The sequence below is a fragment of the Diplotaxodon limnothrissa genome, linkage group LG12 (genome assembly GCF_057381915.1).
Source record: "Diplotaxodon limnothrissa isolate DT_005_m linkage group LG12, D_limnothrissa_male_GT1.1, whole genome shotgun sequence".
In the NCBI taxonomy this organism is placed as follows: Eukaryota; Metazoa; Chordata; class Actinopteri; order Cichliformes; family Cichlidae; genus Diplotaxodon; species Diplotaxodon limnothrissa.
In genome coordinates this window covers 31,103,991-31,127,373 of record NC_140607.1, presented here as the reverse complement: position 1 = coordinate 31,127,373, position 23,383 = coordinate 31,103,991, and the positions used below count along the sequence as shown (strand labels likewise).

Here is a 23,383-nt window from a genome sequence, read left to right as displayed (position 1 = left end):
CTGAAGAAATGAACAAGCCTTCATATAATTAGAGACGATGTTTTATTACATTTGTGTGTTTTGTTTTTTATGAGAAGCACTCTTTTAACAACTTATGTATTTTCAAAAATGCCAGCAAATCTAAATTGAAATTGCTGCAATAAGTTTGACCACCAGGGAGCAGTATGATTCCTCCTACCTGATGAATGTACTGTACGCCAGTGGCCTCATTACTTTGTTTTGGTTCATAAAACACATAAATATCTGGGTCTTTGCGCGACATCCTTCATAAGTCACTGGTTGACATTGGTGCTCTTTGTTTTTATGCTGGCCAGGCAGCATTTACCCACTTTACCTGTGCTTATGTGTCAGAAACCACTTCCAGTTATTAATTATAGGACTTTGGTGAGAGTCGGCATGTAGATCTGCAGACTTTACTGGTTCTTTTTAGTGCTTTTGCAACATGAGACTGCTCTCACCCATGATGTTTCAGTACTCTAAAACTTTTAAACAAATTTTAAAGAGAATTCATTTACATCCAGTCCAGTGAAAAACTAAGTACATCTTCCAATATAGAAGGTATGTTTAGTTGCAATAACTTAATCATTTTCTCTATGAGTTTATCAGTTCCTTACATTGTTGTAGAGGAATTTCGGCCCACTCTTCTTTACAGTGTTGCTTCAGCTCGATATTTGCAGGCATTTGTTTATGCAAAAGTTTCTTAAGGTCCCACCACAGCAATTCAATCAGGTTGAGGACTGGACTTTAACCAGTCAATTGCAACACTTTGATGTGTTTCTTTTTTTAGCCATTCTGTTGTAGATTTGCAGGTGTGCTTGGGATCAACGAGCCATAGTCAACGTTCTTTTTGCTTTAATAATATATCTTTGTTTGACTACTGTTCTAGTGAATTGAGGTTTAAAACGATAAAGTGCAGGATTATATTAACACGTGGAAAAAGACCTATGTATGTTTTGGATAAAAGTCTCAAACCAGACGAATTTCTAAATTCTACCGCTATAACAATGCAGGTAACAATCATTTGAGTGTTTATCCAGTTTACAAAAGTGTAGATTTTTCTCTGTGTCGGTGTAATATTTGGGAAAAGGTTCCTGTGAATATGATGGTCTGCTTTCACTGTTGCTGCCCAGGTGAAAAACCCCACAAAGTGTCCTAAGTGTAAACCGTGCCACCACAGTGAAAAACCAAAGCACATGAGCAGTGGGAAGTGTTTGTGCCTTGCATAAACTAGTCTACGCAGCCATGAAGCTGTTGTGGCGTTCCAGCGACGAGCAAACTGTGACATGCATATCGATGCCTCAGTGGTCCAGAAGTCCCCATCGGATAGTCCGCTCCATTTGGAGAAATAGTCCCCAGATGAATCTTCCCAAAAGCCAAACCCTGCTGCGTTATTGAGGCATTCGCTGATCTTCCAGTGAGAGTAATACTGTATTCTTAAAACCAGTCCAAGACACCAGGTCGACAGGATGCCATACAGCAGACCTTCCCAAAGTGTTGGGCCCGCCCCTGGGGGGGGGCATGAAAAGGGGAAAAAACAAAGCTTGGACACTGCTAGCACGGCGCCCACACAAACGCAAAGCAGGAGCTGAAGCATAGCTGCATATGTTTCCAAACCAACTTCATTCTATGCCAAAGACTAGAAAATACAGTGAAGCATAACTTCCCTTTGGTTTCACCTGCACAAGTCCAAGGTAGGTCTCCCCTGCAGAATTGGTTTTCCCTTCGTCGGGAGCAGCGCTGGGCTCTCCAAATCACGGACAAACAGTATCCCACATTCTTGATTTTTAGTTCAAACATTTGTTGTAATGACTAACTACTCCTGACATTTTGGAGATGTTAGCTCTTTATACAGTAAAGTTACAGTGGGATACAAATAACACCAGGCTGATACTGCCACGATTTGTTCCCCCCCATCTAAATCACGGACAAACAGCATCCCACAGTTGTTTATGTTTTTAAACCCATTTGGCACAGAGGCATTTTTTTTTTGAAAAATTTATTGATAGCAATGTTGAATATTACATAGGAAAAAAACAACTACATGTAAAATACACCGTGACGCCTCTGCCTTTCTAAATGGAGGGACAGTAACTGCGTGTTTATATGTAAGCATGTAAAACCTGAAGATAGAGACAAAATACTGTTAATCTGAATAGCTGCCATTCTGCAATTCCTCTCATGTAAACAATAACATTGCCCACAGCCTGACATGAATAAAGGCACATGCCTTTAATGTTGCATGACGAACTCTGTATTCCTCGTCCACACATAAACACAAAAAATGAGTTTTAAAAAAAAATCTCAGATTCGAAACACCATTTACGTGTGGACGAAACAGCTGCGTTTTCAAAAATACCAGTGTAGGCATGGACGTAGTGTAAAAGAGTTAGTAGTTTATTTTCTTACTACCAAGGTTATTATTGCTAACGAAAACTAACGAAATAATGAAAACTAGAAGTGAAAAAACATTTTCGTTAATGGAAATAAAAATAAAAACAAAAAAAGGAAAACTAACTAAAACTGTAATGAGTGTTCACAAAACTAATAAAAAATTAACTGCATTTATAGCAAAAATGTGTTTAGTTTTCATTGATGTGTGCATGTCATACAATAGTCAAGGGTGAAAATGAAGTTTAGTTTCCAGATTTTTTTTGCTGTCTAATTATGCCAGCAGGTGGCAGTACGTTAGTCGAGTCGTCTGTGTTGCTGCTCCGTCCACGCGCAGAATCATGTCAGGAGAAAGCGCCAGATTCCAATTTGGGATTACTTTGAATATGACTGTTTTGGATAAAGCAAGTGTCTTGTAGTGGAAAGAGACAAATTATGAGGGACATTTCTAAAGGGAAAAAATTCCCACAAACCTTAAAGTGCACTTGAAAAGCTCACACAAGAAGGCTAACCTAGCTTACCATGAGAATGTAAGGGAGCACACTCAACCCTCATCCCCAGAAAACAGAAGCTAACCCCAGGCAAGGCAGCGTGATGCATCCCGATGGTAGCTGGAATCGCAACATACTCAAGGATAAGCAGAAGAGAATGACTGATATGATGAAACTGGGATTTTGTTACACTTAATTATTGCAAACACAACTAAAACTATAACTGAAACTAATCAAAACTAAACTGAAACTAAGGATTTTCAAAAAAAATAAAAACTAAACTAGCAAACAATTGGTAAAAACTAATTAAAACTGATATAAAATTGAAAATCTGAAGTCAAAACTAAATATAAAATAAAAACTAATGAAAATTGCAAAACTATTAAAACCCTGCTTACTACCTGCAGATTACTTGTATTTGCTCAATTGTTTACTAAATGTTTGAGGTGTGAAATAAACCGCAATTGAGCAAAATATGGGTGTGTGTGGTTGGAGGATGTGTTAGTGCGTGCGTGCGTGGGTGTGGGTGTGTGTGGTTGGAGGATGTGTTAGTGCGTGCATGCGTGCGTGTGTGCGCGAGCAAGGGGGAGGGGGCGAAGAACACTTTTCTGTAAAACAAAGGGGGGCCCAGCAAAAAAAGTTTGGGAACCACTGCCATAGAGGATGCCAGGGTTGAAATCATGGATAAGATGTTTCAGAAAAAAGACAAGATAAAATCTAACCCACTCTAGCATTAATACTTGCATCAGCTTTAGGAAAACTACACCTAGAGGACTGGGTGGCGAGGTGAGGTTGATCCCCTCCATTAGAGTAATGAATTGTCCATAGGAACCCAAAGGACCACCAAGCAGTGTGGTAAAATTGAGGATGTAGCTGATAAGAGGGAGAAGCGTGACACAAGTCTGCCTTTTGGATGGTGTCAGTACGACTCGTTTCTCCTGAAGGTCCAAAGACACAGAGGTGATTCTCTGGGTGAGCAGCATCAAAGTGGACACTGCCAAGAACAGTCTGAAAGTGAAAGAGATATTGCTGTGATTAAATAGGATATCTGTATACATATAATGTTTTTACTTTAGATGTAAAAACATTATGTCTAACTTAGGCTAAGAGTTCATCTATAATGGTGAAGAAATGGCCTCTGACATTCATATCAGAGTCTTTTTAGTACATTAGCTGTTCTAGAGCTGTGATCACACAAAGTTGATTCTTGGAAACGGCATCTGAAAGGTTAGGCAACAACATAACAATTCTTGGAAACGAAACAAAGTCAACAGGCTGCTAAAACCACGTGATGTGGTTGAATGCTTCAAGCAACAGAGATTGTTTTATTGAAAAACACATGGTCGTTTTGAGTTTGACATATTTCATAAAAGTGTGATTAGGAACATTTTTGCCACTGTGTTTACAACCCTGTACGCGTTTGAAAACTGAAGGGACTGTGCTGTGTTCTAATCCTATCAAAGATCAGAACATAGCTTATATAATTGAAAGAGCAAGATAAATTGCTCAGGAGTTTCACCTCATCTCCCAACCGTTGTGGCAGACATCTGTCCCTCCCTGGAGGCTTCTTCCTGTTAAAAGGGAGGGTTACCTTCCCACCATCACCAAGTGCTTTGCCCATAGGGTATCATCTGATTGTTGTGGTTTTCTCTCTAATACTGTAGGGTCATTGCCTTACAACTTAAAGACCTCACTTTTGTGATTTGGTACTAAATTCAAATGACGATTTTATGTTCTACATTGTTATATTTCTAATTTCATGATGCAAATGTGTTCTTTCTTATGTAAATATGATCTTTCTTAAAAAAGCCGTTGTCTCTGTTGTTCTAAACCTAGTAGATACTATTAAGCATTAGTGATACCTTTGAAGGTAATCGATGCCTGGATACCATCACGGATACTTGATTTTGAAATATGTGCTAAGCATGAACTGCACCTTCTTAAAGTATCCAAAAATGTACTGCTCTGGTCACAGGTCCTCATTCTTTTTAAAGGTGCCAACTTTCTGTAACTTGTTATAGAAGAGAGAGGGGTTTTAAATATTTTTTTAAAATAAATACCATAGAGATACCATACAAATCACTGCATGCTGCATTATTTATATTTTATACAACATCCTAACTCTGAACAGGCTTGATTCATACATCTGTACACCCTAGAGAATATTCACTTACGAAAGGTTCGGAGGATATAGCATGAAAACTGTCCCATATGTTTATGTAATTTGTAATGGCAGAGTGAAATCAAGATTAATACCTGATGATGACTGGTTCGTGCAGGTAGTATTCCCTGTTAGGGCTGCCACAAACGATTATTTTGATAGTCGACTAGTCAAAGATTATTTTTGCAATTAGTCGACTAATCAGATCATGCGTCCACTGGACGTAAAAGTACATCTTATTGCACCAGCAGCATCTGCTCTTATATAACTATCATTAGCTTACAGCTTTAAGTGTTTAAGGTCTGTGCTAACTAAAAATAAAGACAAGATGGTAGTTTATTAAATTTTAATGAAATTTGCAGATTGTTTCGGTGAAGTTTAATAAACTCCTTGCTATCTAAAATATAACAGGACACTGGAGTATATTCTCGAGAATCTCACACTTCTGATAATCAGCTGTCTGCTTGACGTTTATTCAGCTATGTAAAAACTATAACTTTAATCTCACCCAAACTGATTTACTCAGGAACAAATAAAATACTAAAAAAAGCTAAACAATAACATTGTTAAGTTATCTAAGTGACTTATATATGTTTAACCTGAGTAGCGAAAGACAGCGGTGGGTCTCAGGGCACTAGTGAGCCTAGCCCCCGGCTCGCTATCGAGCTAGTGGGTAACAGACGTCTCCGAAAACGTCGGAGCGCTTTTGAAAATATGTGGTGTCTTGATAAACTGAGCAGATATTTGAGGTTTACACAGCTACATTCTCGCCTGAACATATGTTAAACCTTTATTTTGTGACCCAGAAAGAATAATAAGAGTAATATTAAAACTAACTAGCTGCCGCCGTTTGAGCTGGGCTGCGCTATGAATTCTGGGACACTGCTTCTTCTTCTTCTTCTTCGGGGTTTAACGGCAGCTGGCATCCTTGTACATGCAGTGCTGCCATCTTCTGTATCAGTCCGTTATTACACTCTTAAATCCTACTACTTATTCCTGCGTCTTTTGTGATCTTACAAAGCTTCAAACGACGCGTCGACTATTAAATCAGTCGTCGATGATTTTGATAGTCGACGTAATCGTGACTAGTCGACTAATTGTGGCAGCCCTATTCCCTGTACTGTATAAGTAGGTGCCAGAAGGTTTGCCACAACATCTGCATAACAAATGCCCAGGTGTGGATACAGCTGTGATCTACACAGCACACGAGTAGAACAAAGGCAAGTGTGGAGGTGAACAGCTTGTGCTGTTATCCTGTTTGGTTTTCTCCAAACGTGATGCTTTGCAGTATCGCTAGACATCGCTATTGAAGCCTTTAGAGTCTCAGATGTAGCTCTTCTACATATATTTCTTTGGTTTGTCTGAGCATCTTCACCTTGTGCATTGTTTTATCACACATGTGAATCAGATCAATGAACTGCCAGACAATTTGTTTTTACAGAGGTCACCATACTTGCTGATGATTGTAGCATCTGGCTGTTACTTACCTTCTTACATCCTATAGACGCAAAGATTTAGTTTTTCCACACTGCTTCTGCATTTTGCTTACAAAAATGCACAAAAACTAATATTTCAATTCACTCATAATTTCTTTTTTACCTTCAGGCTCTTGCAGACAATCATCATCCTTCATCCCGTCGTGGTCACCAGGCGCCTGATCTTGGTGTCGTTCCTCGTCTTCTGTGAGCATCTCAGATTCTTGGTTTTGCTTCTGCTCGAAAGGACCGTTCTCTTCTTCCTCCTTGAAGCATTCAGGAGAGTGCACTTCCTTCTTCAGACATTCTTTCTCAAGTACTGGTATTTCTGTGCAAGGTTTAGGTTCCTGTTCACTGCTTTGCTGAGTGTGCACTTCTTCCTGCTTTAATTTTGTAAACGAGACACCTAAAATATCGCCGGTGATCATCTTAAGTTGTGCACAAGTGGGCGGGAGGGTTAACATATGTCTTTCAATTTTTAAACTCTCCTCTGTCCTCGTGTTATTTACATGTGCAATATTTAGCTTTGTTAAGGCTGAATTTGCCTCTATACCAACTTGATTCTTTGGATTCTGGAACAAAGGGAAGTTGCTCTCTTCAGCTAATGGGATATCACTTGCCTCAGTGCCCTTCTCCATCTTGACCGTTTTACCCTCATCTGCCTTGTTATGCATCTTGCTGTCATCATTGGCCAACTGTAAGATATGACGCAGTATGTCATCTTCTACCTTTGCCTCAATGTTCAGTGTTTTATGCTCAAGTGCTTTAACGTCTTGCTTTTGAGCTGGTGTTTCTTCATCCACTTTGAAATCATTTTCTGTCTCCATTTGTTGTTTGTCTCCAGATTCTGTGAATTCAGGTTGGGCTTGGTTTTCATATGTCTGTCTCTCTTCCTCTGGATCGCCGTAATCCTCACATGGGGTATCTGTAATTTTCACTTCTGTTACACTTTGTTCCACATTTCCTGTCTCCATTTGTTGTTTGTCTCCAGATTCTGTGAATTCAGGTTGGGCTTGGTTTTCATTTGTCTGTCTCTCTTCCTCTGGATCGCCGTAATCCTCACATGGGGTATCTGTAATTTTCACTTCTGTTACACTTTGTTCCACATTTCCTGTCTCCATTTGTTGTTTGTCTCCAGATTCTGTGAATTCAGGTTGGGCTTGGTTTTCATTTGTCTGTCTCTCTTCCTCTGGATCGCCGTAATCCTCACATGGGGTATCTGTAATTTTCACTTCTGTTACACTTTGTTCCACATTTCCTGTCTCCATTTGTTGTTTGTCTCCAGATTCTGTGAATTCAGGTTGGGCTTGGTTTTCATTTGTCTGCCTCTCTTCCTCTGGATCGCCGTAATCCTCACATGGGGTATCTGTAATTTTCACTTCTGTTACACTTTGTTCCACATTTCCTGTCTCCATTTGTTGTTTGTCTCCAGATTCTGTGAATTCAGGTTGGGCTTGGTTTTCATATGTCTGTCTCTCTTCCTCTGGATTGCCGTAATCCTCACATGGGATATCTGTAATTTTCACTTCTGTTACACTTTGTTCCACATTTCCTGTCTCCATTTGTTGTTTGTCTCCAGATTCTGTGAATTCAGGTTGGGCTTGGTTTTCATTTGTCTGCCTCTCTTCCTCTGGATCGCCGTAATCCTCACATGGGGTATCTGTAATTTTCACTTCTGTTACACTTTGTTCCACATTTCCTGTCTCCATTTGTTGTTTGTCTCCAGATTCTGTGAATTCAGGTTGGGCTTGGTTTTCATTTGTCTGTCTCTCTTCCTCTGGATCGCCGTAATCCTCACATGGGGTATCTGTAATTTTCACTTCTGTTACACTTTGTTCCACATTTCCTGTCTCCATTTGTTGTTTGTCTCCAGATTCTGTGAATTCAGGTTGGGCTTGGTTTTCATTTGTCTGTCTCTCTTCCTCTGGATCGCCGTAATCCTCACATGGGGTATCTGTAATTTTCACTTCTGTTACACTTTGTTCCACATTTCCTGTCTCCATTTGTTGTTTGTCTCCAGATTCTGTGAATTCAGGTTGGGCTTGGTTTTCATTTGTCTGCCTCTCTTCCTCTGGATCGCCGTAATCCTCACATGGGGTATCTGTAATTTTCACTTCTGTTACACTTTGTTCCACATTTCCTGTCTCCATTTGTTGTTTGTCTCCAGATTCTGTGAATTCAGGTTGGGCTTGGTTTTCATATGTCTGTCTCTCTTCCTCTGGATTGCCGTAATCCTCACATGGGGTATCTGTAGATTTCACTTCTGTTACACTTTGTTCCACATTTCCTGTCTCCATTTGTTGTTTGTCTCCAGATTCTGTGAATTCAGGTTGGGCTTGGTTTTCATTTGTCTGCCTCTCTTCCTCTGGATCGCCGTAATCCTCACATGGGGTATCTGTAATTTTCACTTCTGTTACACTTTGTTCCACATTTCCTGTCTCCATTTGTTGTTTGTCTCCAGATTCTGTGAATTCAGGTTGGGCTTGGTTTTCATTTGTCTGCCTCTCTTCCTCTGGATCGCCGTAATCCTCACATGGGGTATCTGTAATTTTCACTTCTGTTACACTTTGTTCCACATTTCCTGTCTCCATTTGTTGTTTGTCTCCAGATTCTGTGAATTCAGGTTGGGCTTGGTTTTCATATGTCTGTCTCTCTTCCTCTGGATTGCCGTAATCCTCACATGGGGTATCTGTAGATTTCACTTCTGTTACACTTTGTTCCACATTTCCTGTCTCCATTTGTTGTTTGTCTCCAGATTCTGTGAATTCAGGTTGGGCTTGGTTTTCATATGTCTGCCTCTCTTCCTCTGGATTGCCGTAATCCTCACATGGGGTATCTGTAATTTTCACTTCTGTTACACTTTGTTCCACATTTCCTGTCTCCATTTGTTGTTTGTCTCCAGATTCTGTGAATTCAGGTTGGGCTTGGTTTTCATTTGTCTGCCTCTCTTCCTCTGGATCGCCGTAATCCTCACATGGGGTATCTGTAATTTTCACTTCTGTTACACTTTGTTCCACATTTCCTGTCTCCATTTGTTGTTTGTCTCCAGATTCTGTGAATTCAGGTTGGGCTTGGTTTTCATATGTCTGTCTCTCTTCCTCTGGATTGCCGTAATCCTCACATGGGGTATCTGTAGATTTCACTTCTGTTACACTTTGTTCCACATTTTCTGTCTCCATTTGTTGTTTGTCTCCAGATTCTGTGAATTCAGGTTGGGCTTGGTTTTCATTTGTCTGCCTCTCTTCCTCTGGATCGCCGTAATCCTCACATGGGGTATCTGTAATTTTCACTTCTGTTACACTTTGTTCCACATTTCCTGTCTCCATTTGTTGTTTGTCTCCAGATTCTGTGAATTCAGGTTGGGCTTGGTTTTCATTTGTCTGCCTCTCTTCCTCTGGATCGCCGTAATCCTCACATGGGGTATCTGTAATTTTCACTTCTGTTACACTTTGTTCCACATTTCCTGTCTCCATTTGTTGTTTGTCTCCAGATTCTGTGAATTCAGGTTGGGCTTGGTTTTCATATGTCTGTCTCTCTTCCTCTGGATTGCCGTAATCCTCACATGGGGTATCTGTAGATTTCACTTCTGTTACACTTTGTTCCACATTTCCTGTCTCCATTTGTTGTTTGTCTCCAGATTCTGTGAATTCAGGTTGGGCTTGGTTTTCATATGTCTGCCTCTCTTCCTCTGGATTGCCGTAATCCTCACATGGGGTATCTGTAATTTTCACTTCTGTTACACTTTGTTCCACATTTCCTGTCTCCATTTGTTGTTTGTCTCCAGATTCTGTGAATTCAGGTTGGGCTTGGTTTTCATTTGTCTGCCTCTCTTCCTCTGGATCGCCGTAATCCTCACATGGGGTATCTGTAATTTTCACTTCTGTTACACTTTGTTCCACATTTCCTGTCTCCATTTGTTGTTTGTCTCCAGATTCTGTGAATTCAGGTTGGGCTTGGTTTTCATATGTCTGTCTCTCTTCCTCTGGATTGCCGTAATCCTCACATGGGGTATCTGTAGATTTCACTTCTGTTACACTTTGTTCCACATTTTCTGTCTCCATTTGTTGTTTGTCTCCAGATTCTGTGAATTCAGGTTGGGCTTGGTTTTCATATGTCTGTCTCTCTTCCTCTGGATTGCCGTAATCCTCACATGGGATATCTGTAATTTTCACTTCTGTTACACTTTGTTCCACATTTCCTGTCTCCATTTGTTGTTTGTCTCCAGATTCTGTGAATTCAGGTTGGGCTTGGTTTTCATTTGTCTGCCTCTCTTCCTCTGGATCGCCGTAATCCTCACATGGGGTATCTGTAATTTTCACTTCTGTTACACTTTGTTCCACTTTTCCTGTCTCCTGTTCTCTTGCAGTCTCTAGCAGGACAAGCTCCGCTTGTTTTTGCAGCTCTTGTTGGACAGTAGAGTTTGGTTTGGCATTTTCATGTTGAATGTCTGATTCGGAAGTCTGGCCAGGACTTTCTCCGTTGGTTTCCTGGCATTCCCTGATCTGGAGTGCACTTTTCTCTGTGGTATAGTTTTCTTCCAGGTTCTCAGTTTGTGGAACCTCATCACAGTCTGCAAAAAGGTCCTCCATTTCTACATCTTCTCTGTCTTTATCTAGCTGGTCCATGTTAGACAAATGTTCCTCTTCTTCTTCTGTTACTGGCACATTATCAACGCTTGCCTCCAGCTGATCAAGGCTCCCCTGACCCACGAGTTCATGATTCTTCATGACCTGCATAGACAGAATCAAGGTCCAAATTATGATACACTTTTCCATCACATTATATTGGGGTGGGGCACTGATGATGTAGAAGCCTCAAAAACTCATTTATCCAATATAATACACTTGGAGTTATGGGGTTGAGATAAGACTCCCAGTCCTATAGTTTATGGGAAGACAGACATGACATAGTAAACACTTTCCTTGTGAGTTTATGGGCTTAGTCACTGATTTTGGAAGCATACTGAATAAAACATTACTACAACTATTTTGCAAATCATGTTTAAATTGCTTAAAAATGTTGGATTATCTTTTGTCTGCTTACTGCATAGAGATAGCAGTTTCACTGTCAGCCCCTCTCCTTCTCACCACATCTTATTCTTTGAAATAGAAGTGGGCGGTATAAACGGTATACGGTAGAAACGATATAAATTTGGCTAACGGTAGAGATTTTGACTATACCGCTCTACCGCGATAGCGTATGTTGATGGTGTCATCAAGCTGCGCCTGTTTTGGTTGAAAGCATTGCAGCGACTAAAAACAACATCATCTGCAATTTTTACTGAGCGACAGTAATAGCAAAGAGACAAAGTACTTTTGGAATATGGGGATAGCCAAAAACTCCACTCCTCCACTTCCGTCCCATTGATTCATTCAGTGGGGCAAAAAAGTATTTAGTCAGCCACCGATTGTGCAAGTTCCCCCACTTAAAATGATGACAGAGGTCAGTAATTTGCACCAGAGGTACACTTCAACTGTGAGAGACAGAATGTGAAAAAAAAAATCCATGAATTCACATGGTAGGATTTGTAAAGAATTTATTCGTAAATTAGGGTGGAAAATAAGTATTTGGTCACCTCAAACAAGGAAAATCTCTGGCTCTCACAGACCTGTAACGTCTTCTGTAAGAAGCTTTTCTGTCCCCCACTCGTTACCTGCATGAATGGCACCTGTTTGAACTCATCATCTGTATAAAAGACACCTGTCCACAGCCTCAAACAGACTCCAAACTCCGCCATGGCCAAGACCAAAGAGCTTTCGAAGGACACCAGGAAAAGTATTGTAGACCTGCACCAGACTGGGAAGAGTGAATCTACAATAGGCAAGCAGCTTAGTGTGAAAAAAATCAACTGTGGGAGCAATCATCAGAAAATGGAAGACATACAAGACCACTGATAATCTCCCTCGATCTAGGGCTCCACGCAAGATCTCATCCCGTGGGGTCAAAATGATCATGAGAACGGTGAGCAAAGATCCCAGAACCACACGGGGGGACCTGGTGAATGACCTGCAGAGAGCTGGGACCAAAGTAACAAAGGTCACCATCAGTAACACACTACAACGGCAGGGAATCAAATCCCGCAGTGCCAGACGTGTTCCGCTGCTGAAGCCAGTGCATGTCCAGGCCCGTCTGAAGTTTGCCAGAGAGCACATGGATGATACAGCAGAGGATTGGGAGAATGTCATGTGGTCAGATGAAACCAAAGTAGAACTTTTTGGTATAAACTCAACTTGTCGTGTTTGGGGGAAGAAGAATATTGAGTTGCATCCCAAGAACACCATACCTACTGTGAAGCATGGGGGTGGAAACATCATGCTATGGGGCTGTTTTTCTGCCAAGGGGACAGGACGACTGATCCGTGTTAAGGACAGAATGAATGGGGCCATGTATCGTGAGATTTTGAGCCAAAACCTCCTTCCATCAGTGAGAACTTTGAAGATGAAACGAGGCTGGGTCTTCCAACATGACAATGATCCAAAACACACCGCCCGGGCAACAAAGGAGTGGCTCCGTAAGAAGCATTTGAAAGTCCTGGAGTGGCCTAGCCAGTCTCCAGACCTCAACCCCATAGAAAATCTGTGGCGGGAGTTGAAAGTCCGTGTTGCTCGGCGACAGCCCCAAGACATCACTGCTCTCGAGAAGATCTACATGGAGGAATGGGCCAAAATACCAGCTACTGTGTGTGCAAACCTGGTAAAGACCTATAGTAAACGTTTGACCTCTGTTATTGCCAACAAAGGTTATGTTACAAAGTATTGAGTTGTATTTTTGTTATTGACCAAATACTTATTTTCCACCCTGATTTACGAATAAATTCTTTACAAATCCTACCATGTGGATTCATGGATTTTTTTTTCACATTCTGTCTCTCACAGTTGAAGTGTACCTCTGGTGCAAATTACTGACCTCTGTCATCATTTTAGGTGGGGGAACTTGCACAATCGGTGGCTGACTAAATACTTTTTTGCCCCACTGTTAATGCTGAATTCTCTCGCAGCTGCTATATTCCCATGTTGTTGCAGTATATTAATGACTAACCTCGTATTGTGGATGGATTATCTCAGTTGTTCTCCTGACTGAAGTTTGGTCCGTTTACAGCATCCTGCCATGCAATTGCATTTGTCCCTAACCACTAGAAACCCTCACGTTAACTTTTATCGAGTGGGAAAAAGTTGGCATTCATCCTTCAGCTTCACTGTGCTAATGTTATGCTAACGTAGCTGTGTCGCTAGCAATCACGTAGGACATCATTATATACCAGCTAGCCCAACTTCAGTAACCTTACAAATGTCACTGCTGTTTAGTTTTCTGTCTTCATTTATGTTGGAAGTGATAGCAGAGCTGTACATTTTAATTTTTTCAGAAATCTCTCAGTCAGAACATGCTATATGATGTTTAGGTGGAAGCTAGCGAGCAAATTTCCTGCTAACTTCTAACTCCATTCAATTTAATAGATTCTGTTTTCATGGATGCCTGGATGTTAAACTTAATTGTTACACCTGGTAGAGCAGAAACGCTGATCATTTTATTAAAGATGAAAGAATTGCGATAGTTTGTAACTCTCAGTGACGCTGCAGTGTTTGACTTTGGGACCTGAAGTGGACGGAGTTTTGGATTACTCCGCAAGGCTCCTGACTACGGCAGCCGTAATGCTCCGGCAATCCATCAAGCGGTGCGCTTTCATAGCTCTCCAAAGTCGTACTAAAACATTTTTTGATTTCTACGCACCGTGTAACACAAAATCGGTTTGAGGTCAGTAAGCACAACCAGAATTCATACATAAGGCACACTGTCGATTTTTGAGAAAATTAAAGGATTTTAAGTGTGCCTTATAGTGTGTAAAATACGTTATACAGAAGAAAAGAATATATCCTGATATATATCGTTACCGCACATGCTTCAAATTATACCGTGATATGGATTTTAGGCCATATCGCCCAGCCCTACTTTGAAACTAAGATGGTTGTGGTGAAAATGCTAATCTTGGGGCATCAAAACACAATTTCAGAAACCAACGGATCGTGTCACAGTAGTTGTCCATGTCCATCTTTGACATTACTTATGGTTTAATCCCTGTAAATGTAGCACTTTTTAATAGCCAAGGAATTGGGGTAGGATATGCACTGCATCACTCCATTAGGTGCAACCTTAATCAATATTAAACCGATTTGTGGCAAAGTTTTTGGACTACAAAAACATTCAGACTAAAGGAATCAAATGGCCCAGTGCCAATGTCTCTGTAGCCAATGTGATATGTGAATAAAACCATTCTTTTGCAAAAGTAAGTCCACTGTCTATATGTAGCTTGTGAAAGTGATGCAGTGCTACTAAGCAAGATGCATGGTTGACATTTAAAAATGTCATTCTGATGAATTCTTTGTTCATTTTTATATCTATTCATATTTTTAGGATGTATGCTCCCACTCTCTTTCGTTGGCTACTCCCTTCAAATATCAGACATGTTGACGTCTGACATCTAATTGCTGCTTACGTTTCTTATAGGCTTAAATAACTTCATTCTTCATTCAACTTCATTTTCTCTTGATTTTCTAAATCTTCATGGTTATGACAGCAGTGTGTAGAACAAGAGCACCGTCCGCCCATCAGTTAAAGAGAATACCTTTTTTGACCCAAAGATGATGCCTTGATGGCAACGTGACAGTTTGGGGCGACGAACCTCTATTGGCACTACACGTTCCTCTGTAAAGAAAAAAAAAGGAAAAAAGGGAATGCTTATGTGACAGCGTCAGGTATCGGAAAGCAGAACACGTTCCTACAAATCCTGCAAATGCTCCAACATACCACGATGCAAGACAATGTGATCAATCATGTTGTTCTTGTTCTTAGTTTGGTACAGACAGAAAGGGCAGCAGAGGTCCTTCTGATGAGTAGGCTTTGACTGGCAGGTAGAGTGACCCGTCTCCATGTGCATTTCCAGAGTTTTCCTAATGACAACAGGAGAAATCAGTGATAACATTGCAAATCTGTCGGTGTTTGGTGACAACTCGTGTTGAGTAATGAGTAGAAATGACAAATTCAAGATGTCTGTCAAGTCAAATACCTCATAAAACTCATCCAAGTTATTCCCATACATTTAAAATAATTGACAACAATGTCTAAATTTGAATAAAAGAAGCTTCTTCTTCAAAAAGGGTTCAAACAGCAGATAGCGCGGCATGTTTGATTTAGCACACTTTTATGCCAGGTTCTCTTCCCGATGCCACCCCAAAGGGATTTGTGTCTCCTCCTTGAGGCAAACCAGGAATGCATTATGTCACCTGACTATAGAAACTAGTCAGATCCTGCGCATGTGTGATGATGCAGAATTAAAAGTATCAATTATTACTCATCCTGAATGCAAAAGCGAGAATAAATGCAACATTTAAAACAAATGTGAAAACGAATATTTACTAGGGCTGCTCGATTATGGCAAAAATTATAATCACAATTATTTTCACTGAAATTGAGATCTCGATTATTTGACGATATTTATTTAACAATAACAATGTATTGAATAATGACTTTAAAGATTGTCAAAAAATAATATAAAATAGTGTGCAAATAGTGATAACAGTGCAAATGTTTGCAATATAAAAAATAAATGAAAAATGTAAACATCTATGTTTAGTGAACTTTGCAGTGTTGCTCTGTGGTGCAGCTACGACACTGTAGCAAAGTTTACACACTATGTCTACTTGATCCACGTCTGACTCCGCCAACCCATAATGTTTCCACACCACTGAAGTTTTTTTTACCTCTCTTTTCAACCAACAGCAGTCACTCTCCTCTCCAAATAACTTCTGCTTAGCTTTCGGAGCTTCCCTCGGGTCCTCTTAATTGTTGTGACACGTGTTCGAAATGCAGAGAGGTGCGCTCGATTTGCCACACGAAGCAGCGCGAGAGTAAAGCACGAGGGAGGGGCTAATAATCCGCTCAGTCATTTTTAATGATCGTTGAAAGCCCAGATCGTAATCGTGATTAAAATTCGATTAATTGAGCAGCCCTAATATTTACATAAAAATATTTTCGAAGTTTTCAATCCCAGAATATCATTTGTGTACATTTTCCATTTTCGAAAACAAAAGCTAAATAGTTAAAGCTAAGTAGTACAATTTGCAGATTTTTAGCAACACACTAAATTTTATTAAAGAAAAAAAAAGCCAAAAATCTTTTGTACACACAAAACTACAAACTCTTACAGCACCTTACCTTAAACCTGTGAAAAAGTTGCAGTCTTTACATCTGAGGATTTTCTTTCCATGCCAATTTAGGCAGTGCCGCCGGATACTAGACAGGTGTCCAGTGCTGAAATTGCAGAACTCACAGTGAAGCACGCTGTTCTCAGGTAATTTTGAAAGTTGCACGTTCACTTTAGATTTGATGCTGCTCTGTGCCATCATGGTGTAGTGGTTTAACTGGCGCCGCACATCTGGGGGCTCCAAGTACAGAGATCCTGTCAAAGTTTCAAGGACCCACAGTCTGTTAGTACTGCTACAAAACCAAAAACTGTTTGTTTTATGAAAACCAAGACCAAGTTTAAAAAACAAACAAACAAACAAACAAACAAACAAACAAACAAACAAACACACACACACACACAAAAAAACATGAGATATGACTTGCCTTTAATCAGTTCAGGTCGCTCATCAATTTCAGGCAAGCTGTTCATTTTCTCTGATGAATTAGAGGACTCCTTAAACCTCTCTTCACTCTCATCTTTGTCTTCAGTCTCAGCTGCAGCCATGATGAGATCTAAGCATTCAGCAAAAGAATAACCAAATGAAAAAGGAAAGACATAAACGCAGACATAAAGCCACACGAAATCTCTCAAACCCCTTCTTGTGAAAGATGTGGCTGTCTTTAAAACTAAGCCAAAACCATCCCAGTCTGAACAGTTAAAGTCAGCTTCTAATATAAAATGCACCTGTGACAACTCATATTAACTTGACCAAATCCAGCATACAGAAAACTTATGCTAATAATCTACAACAAAAGACTAATTTTAAAAATTCTGGTGATTTTGAAATCAACGTTCGCAGATCAAAGACAATGCATTTGACACTTAATGCTCATAAGATACCACTGGTGATGTTACAAATGAGTTCTTACCATTATGCTTTTTCATAAAATGACTCCTCCAGAGGCCAAAGATTGTTGTCCGATAGGTACAGCAACTACACAGAAAAGGTCTCAGAGTTCCAGATTTGTGGATGAGATATTTGCTAATGCTGGTGAGGTAAAAAGAAAAAAAAAAAAAAGGTTCACAATCATTCAACTCTCACAAAAAATACAGCTTGGGGTGTTTGGGACTTGCTTTAACGAACAAAGCAATCAAAATTCAATTTCAACAAGCCTGCGAAAGATACATTAGTCAAACAGAGAGTAGATGAAGTAACTCCTAAAATCTGTAAAGGAGGTATAATTTCTCGACTTTGGTTCTCTTGTCAGAAAGCCATTGTTTCGATTTATGAGGAAACGGTCTTCTTGTGCAGTTTAAAGTTATACAGGAGTGGATAGAGGTGGAATTGAGGAAAGCGGGAAAGGGGAGTCTAACTTTTTATTTAACCAGGAAGTGAAAATGTTGAGATAAAGAAGCTTTTCTGCAAAGGTTTTCCAATACCCAGATAGGCACTGTACTTTTTCAGACTAAACAAGACCAACTGTTAAAATTTCCATTTGGCTATGTTACTTTTTAAGTGAGCCCACAACAACAATAAAAACAAACAAAACAAAAAAAAAAAACGTGGCAAAATGGTGTGACTGCTTTAATATATGAGTCTACATTTAGCCATTATTACTTTTTTTTTAGTTTAGTTTTTAACAATAAAAAAAGCCCAAAGTTCTTACTTGTGTTTTAATCCAGATGTGGAGCTATTGTCCAATTTCTTGATGGCTGCCAGGGCTGCGTGGCTGTGCTCATGTGAATGCAAGCCTTTCAATGACATAAACATCCGGCCGCACTGTCTACACGTGTGTTTGTCTCCATTCGATTCTAGTTCTGGCTGCTGTACATCAGAGAGTTCTGATGTAGCGGCGCTCTGTACTCGTGTCCCGTTCCAACGATTAACCTCGTTCACAGTTTCCAATGTGGTCATTTCATCTTGCCTGCAGGGCTGGAAAAAAAAATAAATCACAGTAATGGTCAAATAACACGAGTAGATCAGAAGACAAAGAGCGTAGACAGGAATTACAGCGTCAACTTACCTCGCTGGATTCTTGCTCTAGTGTTGTGCTAATAAGCGACTCCTTTCTCTGCGCAGCCTTGGCCTTCTCTAGCATCCTTGCTCTGTGGCGATCCATGTGATAACACACCATTCGAATCCCATTTAATTGTGTGTTGCAGTGGTCACATTTGTAAACCCCTGTGTTTTTCTTTTTCCTCAATCCTAGTGACAACACAGTAAAGTCCAATTTCCACTCTGAGCGGTGAAAAGTACTATAGTGGTCAATGAGCAGCTGCGACGACTTGAATGTTAATTCTGGACATTTCAAACATTTAACCTTTGTGCTGTTGCCTGATTTAAGTACGTTGCTGGGAGAGTTCCATTTACGCTTATTATATTTCTCAAGAAGTTTGTAAATACTGACTGCATCCAATTTGTGATAATTTTTGTAGTGGCGCTGGAGGTATTTTCGATACGGTCCTTTATAGGTGCACATCTGGCACTTGTACAACTGTTTGCTGCTGCGGAGGCCGGACAGCAAAGTTGACGGGGATGCCTCAGGAGTTTCCGTTTGTGGAGCCTGTCTACTTTTCGCAATTTTTACTCTTCTCGAAGTTTTGTTTTTCACAGAGGCATCCTTCCGTGCTGAGCCCCGAGATGTGTGAACCGGCTGGCTTTCAGTGTCAGTGTGCTCATACACTTTTCTGTCATGATGAACCATCTTACAGTGAGCATTGAGTTTTGTCAGTGATCCATGGATTTGTGAACATTTTTTACACAAGTACCCTCTTTCATTAGAACTTCTTCCTAAAGTACAATTGACCATGTTTGATGCAAAGACTTCACCTGTCTCAAGTTCATCTGCCCAGACTACAATTGCTGGATGCTTCATTTGACAGTGAGTGAGGGTCCCTTGGTAGCTAACATTCACATATGGACACTTTGGACACTTGTAGATCAAGAGGCTTTTTTCTGCTGTTATGCTAGACTTCAATGTCTTATGCCTTCTTTTTTTGCGCTGCTGTTTTGGTTTTTGTTCTTGTTCAAATCTTTCAATTACAGCTTCCGGGTGTTTCAATCCACAGTGAATGTGGAGACCCTGTTTGCTATTAAAATTTGCAGAGCAGTAAAGGCACTTGAACACTTTGGAGGACAATGAGCGAGATCTGTCACTTTGGTCTTCCACCCGCCAGCTTGCGCTTGTTTTCTTGGAAAGTTTTGCATTCAAAGGATGAACCATTCGGTAATGGTGTGCCAGATCTGACAAAGAGTTAGATTTAAAAGAGCATCTTTTGCAAGACAAACCAGCTTTATTTTGTCCGGATCTTTGGGATAGCAATCTGTTTTCAGTGCCATTGCCTCCACTCTGCTCTAGATCAGGCTTCTTCTTTTTAGAAAGGACCATTTCAGGACCAGCATATAACCGAGAATTTACATACTCAACGCAGGGGACACGTCCTAGGTGGCGTTCCTGGTAGTGCTCATAAACTGCTGCAGCTTTTTCATGTCTGAAAACACAGAATTCACAATAATAGCCGCGCTTTAATGATCCTTGTCTAAAATAATATCTTAAAATATCTGTGACTGTACGCTTTACTTTGTGAATTTTCCTTAAATGCGTCTTCAGAGCATATATCACGTCAGTTTTGTATGCGCATGCGTAACAGTTCAGGGACCTCTTTCTGTGTGGGGTTGTCACTGAGGGTGTTGCTGAAATGACCAAAGACTTTGAATGCTTCTTTGTTTTTTTCTTTTTCATTTTCAGCTTGAGGATTTCCTGAGCAGCTTCTTCATTTTGAGTGGATGTTAGAGGAGATTTCTGTGCCTGATCGTGGATCTTAGATGTATGCAGAAGGACTTCTGAAGTCTTCGCCTTAAATCCATGATGTGTTTTGCTGTAATGGCGCATTACCCGATCCAAAGTACTATGCCTGTAGTTACAAAAGTGGCAAAAAAATGCTTTTTCTTCGCCTTCATTTATTATAGGAGCAGGTAGACGGGAAGAAGAGGAATCCTTTGCATTTGCTTTCCTGATTTCATCATGGATTAAAGCTGTATATTCAAGAACACACTTAGTGCTGGAATTACACTTTCGATGAACCTTAGCCTGATGGATAATTACTCCTTTTACAGATGGATTTCCAAAGTTGCATTTGTGGCAGTAAAACAAGTTTTCTGGACATGCGTAGGACTTGTTCTGTCTCTCTCCTGTTTCTGAGGCATCTGCTGTGTAATCCTCCTTATACAGATCTTCTTTTTCCCTACACATCTTCACTTGTTTACTAGTATTAAATTGGGAAGATGAAGGACTTTTTGACATCTTAGATTCACTCTGACGTTTCTGCATCTCAGCACTGTACCCTAGGACATCATCAGTACCTATTGGTGCATCCATAGAATGTTTTGCATAGTGATGACCAAGGATACTCTTAACCTCGGTACTTGTGTAACTGCAGAACTGGCAGTAAAATGTTTCATTTGGTAAACTGGATGAGGAAATGTCCAGTCCAGTAGTAATTTCATTACTGGATTTTGTTGGAAACTTCGAAGATTCCCCTTTCGTGGTTTGGGAAGATTCTGAACGATTCTTACAGGCTTCTGGTGTGGTCTCTGAATGATCTACTACAATCACAGAATCTGAACACTTCTCAGATGTCATCTCTGATGCTGCATGTGATGTGGGACAAGCGGACTGTTTGATTTTATCTAATGTGATTACTTCATCTGGGTGGCTTTTTTGGTAGTGAACATCTAGACTCAGCTGAGACGATTCCTCTTGGCATTCAGACATTGAATATCTGCAGAACAATAAGGAATTCTCCACTTCATATGTTGCATGCTTTGCCTTGTAATGTTCTTTCAAAGACTTCAATAGATTGATAGTAAATTTACAAAGAAAGCATTTGAAAACCAAACTGAGGCCACATGATTTCATGGCAAATACATCTGGGGCATCTGGATGATTTTCCAAGTAGTGCCTCTTGAGGTCAGCTGTGCTTAAAAACTCAACTGGACACTCCAAGCAACGAAAGGTGGCACTGTGATCACTTGCGTCCTGAATGTAGACAGAATTGTATCTGATATAAGGGTGGTCACTTTGATAATGGGCAGAAATTCGCCTGATGCCCACGTCGCTGTAGTCACAATGTTTACAAGAATACACTTTTGCCGCGTCTGCCTCGTCTTCATCTTCGCTGACTTCGCTGCTGGATGACTGTTGTCTATTTTCTTTTTCTTTTTCCGTGAGCATCTCTTCGTTATCCAACTTGGCTTTTTTGACAGGATGACCTTTTAAACTTTTACCACTGGATCTCTTCACAGCACTGTCAGGAACAGTTTCCTTTCTGAATTGTTCCGGAGTTTTAGTCAAATCAGTAGTCAAGTCAGTGTGCAAAAAAGGGTACGACTTACTTCCGGTGATATCTATCACAGACTTTGCTGTGACTTTAAACACACCACTACTGTTTGGACAGGAGCTTGAAGGAGATTCCTGCAAAATTTTCAGGTCCTTTAATGTGCAGTTTGCTTCTGAGGTAGAAATATCTGAAAGAACTGATGGATCTTCCGATGTTCCTGCAGCTTCATTGTTCTGGTTTGCTGAAATGACACTTAAAGTGCTGTCGAGGTTTTCTGAAATGATGACACCTCCTGACACGTTAGGATTTTCTGAAGTTTTGTGACACAGTTCCTCGTGTTCACTTAAACCATCCCAACTACAAGCTTTAAAATCACACCTCTGGCATTTAAAATTATCTCCTGAACTGCTGCTCTCTGTGTTGGCTTTGTCAGTCCCAGGGGATAAACCAGCCTCTCTGAGAGAAATTTCTGTATTGAGGCCATGCACCTTGTAAAGGTGTTCAAAAAGGTACACCTTGGATTCGAAGATCAGCACACAGTGACTACAATGGAAAGCCTCGACTTGGGATTCTTCAGTGACTGCTTGGCTGATGACTTGCTTGATGTGGCCAGAGGTGGAGCACTCCACTGTATCTGAGGGGGCAGGCAACAGACCAGTATAGATCAGCATAGGTCAGTATCTATTCACAAAGACGTTGCATACCTCTGTGATACATACCGTTTTCCATCTTGCATGCCTCTTTTAACCCACAGCCTTACACATTAAGTGACACACCTAGACAACTGAAAAAACAGATTATTATTTTTCTCAAGGCACAGAAGCAGCACAACATAATCCGACGCTACTTCGTTATCCGTTATTAAGTTATACACACAAGTGAATACTTAAAGAGAGCGAGAGAGCGAGATTGTACGCTTTGCTAATATTATCTTTAAATATGGCAGCACAAAGAACTCAACACCTCTATTTAACTTTCAGTGTAGCATATTCAACAGGAAGGAGACGTAAAACGAGTCAACCGAATAAACAGATCCTACCTATTTTAACAAAATGCCGAGATGTGCAACTCGCTAAAGTGCGCGATGCACGCAAGGTTTTTACTCACGCATGCACACAAAAACAGGACAAGGCTTAGGAGGTACCGTTTTGAACCGCTGCTGGAGGTCGCATGAACACGGAGCACGTTTCCGCCATTTTTCAAGCGTGTGTGACTCTCCCTGGCCTGTGCTTCCCCCACCGCAACAAAACATCTTCACTTCCGTAGAATTCACCAACCCTTCAAAATAAAACTACCTGAAAACTACCTCCGCTGTGTAAGTAATTAAAATATCAGTTATAATGTTATT

At 40.4% G+C, this 23,383-nt stretch overlaps 1 protein-coding gene across 1 annotated transcript; it reads right to left on the bottom strand.

The window, feature by feature from the left end:
• Nucleotides 1-3,770: 3,770 nt before the first annotated feature.
• LOC146621604 (uncharacterized) lies at nucleotides 3,771-23,158 on the bottom strand. The gene is made up of 12 exons (XM_085367478.1): nucleotides 23,143-23,158; nucleotides 22,755-22,819; nucleotides 18,720-22,669; nucleotides 18,363-18,628; nucleotides 17,625-17,743; nucleotides 17,139-17,267; nucleotides 16,725-16,968; nucleotides 15,318-15,460; nucleotides 15,136-15,215; nucleotides 10,709-11,245; nucleotides 6,640-9,688; nucleotides 3,771-3,887 (listed from the first exon to the last, which is right to left on the bottom strand). The coding sequence occupies exons 2-12, from the start codon at nucleotides 22,762-22,764 to the stop codon at nucleotides 3,862-3,864; spliced, it is 8,553 nt and encodes a 2,850-aa protein (XP_085223604.1). The 5' UTR covers nucleotides 22,765-22,819; nucleotides 23,143-23,158; the 3' UTR covers nucleotides 3,771-3,861.
• Nucleotides 23,159-23,383: the final 225 nt, after the last annotated feature.